At 41.3% G+C, this 4,037-nt stretch overlaps 2 protein-coding genes across 2 annotated transcripts in view; one reads left to right on the forward strand and one right to left on the reverse strand.

Annotated features, from left to right (window-relative positions):
- LOC104815538 (monothiol glutaredoxin-S15, mitochondrial-like) overlaps window positions 1-1,905 on the forward strand; it is a 2,140-nt gene extending 235 nt beyond the window's left edge. Inside the window, exons 2-7 of the mRNA XM_010543961.2 lie at window positions 1-82; window positions 441-575; window positions 661-760; window positions 1,002-1,068; window positions 1,437-1,515; window positions 1,637-1,905. Of these exons, the coding sequence (XP_010542263.1) occupies window positions 11-82; window positions 441-575; window positions 661-760; window positions 1,002-1,068; window positions 1,437-1,515; window positions 1,637-1,693 (510 nt within the window). The 5' untranslated portion in view covers window positions 1-10 and the 3' untranslated portion in view covers window positions 1,694-1,905. The remainder of the gene's footprint in view (window positions 83-440; window positions 576-660; window positions 761-1,001; window positions 1,069-1,436; window positions 1,516-1,636) is intronic.
- Window positions 1,906-1,960: 55 nt separating this feature from the next.
- Window positions 1,961-4,031, reverse strand: LOC104816054 (cytochrome c oxidase subunit 5b-1, mitochondrial). Its single transcript, XM_010544724.2, has 6 exons — window positions 3,922-4,031; window positions 3,482-3,567; window positions 3,173-3,223; window positions 2,658-2,724; window positions 2,439-2,518; window positions 1,961-2,279 (listed from the first exon to the last, which is right to left on the reverse strand). The coding sequence occupies exons 2-6, from the start codon at window positions 3,530-3,532 to the stop codon at window positions 2,211-2,213; spliced, it is 318 nt and encodes a 105-aa protein (XP_010543026.2). The 5' UTR covers window positions 3,533-3,567; window positions 3,922-4,031; the 3' UTR covers window positions 1,961-2,210.
- Between the last annotated feature and the right edge of the window lie 6 nt (window positions 4,032-4,037).

Below are 4,037 nucleotides of genomic sequence, written 5' to 3' on the forward strand. Positions count from 1 at the left end.
CGGTTCAGCGATGGCAGCTTCTCTGTCGAGCAGACTTCTCAGGCGACTCGGTGGTATCCAAGCTGCTCGTTCTGGCGGATTTGTATGATTTTCTGTAACATCTTCGTGCTTCTCTGTCTGGTTTTTCTGGGTGTTCAATGAGCTTCATGCCTCTCTATTGAATGGTGTTTGACGATTTGGGTTTCTCACCCTTCTAGAAATTGAATTTCGAAATTCGTATATACATCACTTCATGAAACTATCTTGCTACCCTTTTCCATTTTTTGTGCACATCATTTAAAGGAAAAACAAAGTTTATCATTTTCCTGGGGGTTTCCCCTGTTTCATCCCAGTTGGTGTAGACATTTTGATTCGAGGTTGGATGCTTTAAGGATTCGTGAGCTTGTTTAGTCTGGGAAATTCATGGTTTGTATGTTACCCTTTTCAAATTCTATTGGCAGGCATCTGCACTGTTCTATGAAAATGGCATGAGATGCTTCTCCACCGTGCCCAATGATCCCGACACACATGATGATTTTAAGCCTACGAACAAAGTCACAGGTTCCGCCCAGTCATTAAAGGACATAGTTGAGCAGGTACAGTCCCAACTTGTGGATCCTATTTAACTGAATTCTGTATCTGGTCGATGTTTGCCGATACTTTATAAGCTGGGGCTTGCAGGATGTGAAGGAAAATCCAGTGATGATCTACATGAAAGGAGTCCCCGAATTTCCTCAATGCGGGTTCAGCTCGCTAGCCGTGAGAGTTCTGCAACAATATGGTGCGTTGTTCAACTACCTTAAGCCTTGCTTTGTCTGAAAGACACAATGGCTTTGTCTTTTAACCAAAAAAAATCTCATTGACTAGTAACATACCCGGGATGTCTTCATGTTGATCCTTTTTCTCGAATATGTTTGCTATTTTTTTTCTGCGGCTGTGTGTTTGAACAAGAACCTTACATGATTTAGTCTCGAAATCTAACACGGCTTCTGATTAATACTATACTGTGGTTTCTCCTGCAGATGTTCCCATCAGTGCTAGGAACATACTAGAAGATCCAGAACTGAAAAATGCTGTGAAAGCCTTCAGGTGAGTACATGGAAAAATGGTTGTTTGATCTATTATCTTCAGGTAGACAGCTTTGTGATATCACTCTTGACCCGTGATGTGCACTGTCTTGGCTCATCAGAGTCCTTTGTCAGATACTTTCTGCCCCTCTGATCCATTCGGGCAGTAGGATAGATATGGTTCGAGAATTTGGAAGTTTGTGTTCTTGGTCTGTCTGTCTAGTCGTTACAGTAAGGAAGCTATTCTTGAAAAGCGTACGAGAATCTTGATTCTTGATTAGTACACGGCAAGATGAGCGTTTGTATGATCCTGTAGCTCCTCCCGAACCTTGTTTCTTTCCTGCAATATATTCGATTGATTGACGGATGAACTGTCTCTCCTCTGTGAAGCCATTGGCCAACGTTTCCGCAGATCTTCATCAAGGGCGAGTTCCTCGGTGGCTCGGACATCATTCTGAACATGCACAAGGTTCAGATCACTCTACTTTCTCGCGAAAGAGTTATTGCCTTCCATTTTTTTCAATGCTTATGGCTTCGAATTCCCGGTCTTATTGCAAACTCTTTCTGTTATTCTCTTTTTGGAAATCTAGAACGGTGAACTGGAGGAGAAGCTTAAGGAAATCTCTGGGAACCAGAAATCTCGGTAAGTTGAAGATCCATGGAGTTCAGTTCACTTCCTTGTCGTCTCGCTGTTGTTCAGAAGAGGCTGAAGTTGCTTTTGATGCAAGTTATGTTTCTTGTCCCCCCGTGTATGTGATTCGTTCATTGCAATAATGTTTCAAACTCTCGTATTTCTTGTGAAGAAATGACTTGCAAAAAGAATAAAAAAAGGATTGCATAACATAGAACTCGTTATTCATGAGCAGTAATCCAAGAGGGTATCTGAATTTTTTTTAAGTAAAAAAAAATCTGACTACACACCCAAAATTTGAAAGCTAAAGCACAGATTTCTCCCAAGTTACACAGAATGATACTGACCCATTTAAGTTGTGAAATGGTCAACAACAGAGAGAGTAGTACTAATCCAAAAAAAAAAAGGGCATAAGCATATGGGCTTTGATGCTTCATTGTGTGTTCTAAGAGGAGCAAAGCATTCAAAGTGTCTCACCTGAGGGACAAATTTCCTTATTTTAAAATCTGAACAAAATTATAAGGACCATGGAATCAGTGGTGGTCGTGGTCATCCTCATCGCCATGCCCGTCTGGCGGACCACCGGGGCCGACCACTTCAAGCTGCCACATTGGAAATTGATGGAATTCAGTAATTGAATGCTCGAGTAGGCAGGCATTCTCTGGTTAATCAGACAAAGCTTAAAAAAAGGTCGAAATTACGGGTCCATATCGCCGGGGATTACTATTAGCCATGTAAAAAGAGTTTAAACAAACGCTTACCGCAAAGTACTGAGAGCAGACCGGGCATTCGTAAGGCTTTCCCTTCTCCAGCCAGAACCACACAACGTCGTGCTCATCCTCTGCACTTTTCAATACAAAATGAATGTAAGCATCGTGCAGAGATGGTTAACGGCATAGTGCCAGGTTATGAACTTTGGCATTATTAGTCCCAGAAAACCCAACAAATATGCCATGAAAGGGTAAAGAGAAGTGACTGACCGCCTTCTCCACCAGGGCATCCAACAATTCTCTTGTCGTAATAGGACTTAATGACAGCAGGAGCTTCCTATAAGTAATAGAATACAAAAACCGATAAGGATTATAAGGATATACTAAAGTAGTAAAGTGGCACTCATAGCCAAAAGAGATTGACTGATGTCCACAAAAGTACAACATAATACAAGAACATGAAAGAACCAATCGTATATGATTTCAAAAATTCAGGTGAAAGAAAGCCTTTATACTCCACAACTGATGGGTCAAAATCTAATATTCTTGCATTTAGACATTGTGGGCAACATCGTTCAGATTTTCATCATCATCAAATCAACAAAACAGACATAAGTAGCCAGAGCAGCAGTCAGTCGTGGAAACAGAAGGACGATTAGTACCACAAATCGCTCAAATTATACATATAGAAAACACCTTTCAGTCAACATTGATGACCATATATTCAGTTGCAATAAACAAAGATGAAACCGAGATTTTAATCTTATACTGCAAACTAGACTAACCTTTGTTCCGAAAGGACCTTCAGGGTAGTCTATGTCAAGCAGCTTCCTTCCCTGTCCAACACCAACACAAAAGAAAAGTCACAACTAATTTTCTTCCAGGAGAGTAATTATCACAAGAGCTCTACTTTGGGTTAAAATTAACCAGCTTTAGATATCTCACTAATATATGTTTCACCGTTTTTCCAGAATCAAATCCAGAAGAGACAATCGAGAACACAAGTGAAGTAAAACCAGATGCTTCTGACAGCAGTTAGATGCATTCTTGTCATCATCGAGATATAAACGACTAAAAGAAACATAAGCAATCACCTTCAACTCAGCTTCAAGTTCTTCTCTCTCATGTCCGGTAGCGATAGGCATGACATCCTCCACCTTTTTCTTAACAGAGGTCTCCGCTGCACAGTACAAACAAAATGACCATTATTCATCATCTTCCATGGCCCAAAACAGAAGAGAATGGAAACTTCAAATACACGATCACAGCTTAAGCATGAAATCTTCATCCACTGCTAAGCAAAACAAAGTGAATTTACTATACAAAGCTCTAGATTAACGACAACAGTAGCATCAAACCAATCTCTTTTCCCCTTTCCAACAACCCATTACGAATCACTGAGACCCTCTACAGATTAATATCCATAATGATATGGCAGTAGAGATGACACGGCGAGAATCACATCCAGGTATACAACAGAAATGGCTCCCAAAGCGAGATCTGGAGAACATAAGCTACAGCTAGGGCGTATCACCTGATTCGGAGCTGAAGCGGCGAGGGAAAAGAGACGAAGAAGCAGAAATGACGGATCGATTGGCGGCGAGACAGGAGCTAACATGCCAGGCGTCGGCGGCGGCGGCCGATCGGAGA

The sequence above is a fragment of the Tarenaya hassleriana genome, unplaced genomic scaffold (assembly GCF_000463585.1).
Source record: "Tarenaya hassleriana unplaced genomic scaffold, ASM46358v1 Cleome24, whole genome shotgun sequence".
NCBI classification, from domain to species: Eukaryota; Viridiplantae; Streptophyta; class Magnoliopsida; order Brassicales; family Cleomaceae; genus Tarenaya; species Tarenaya hassleriana.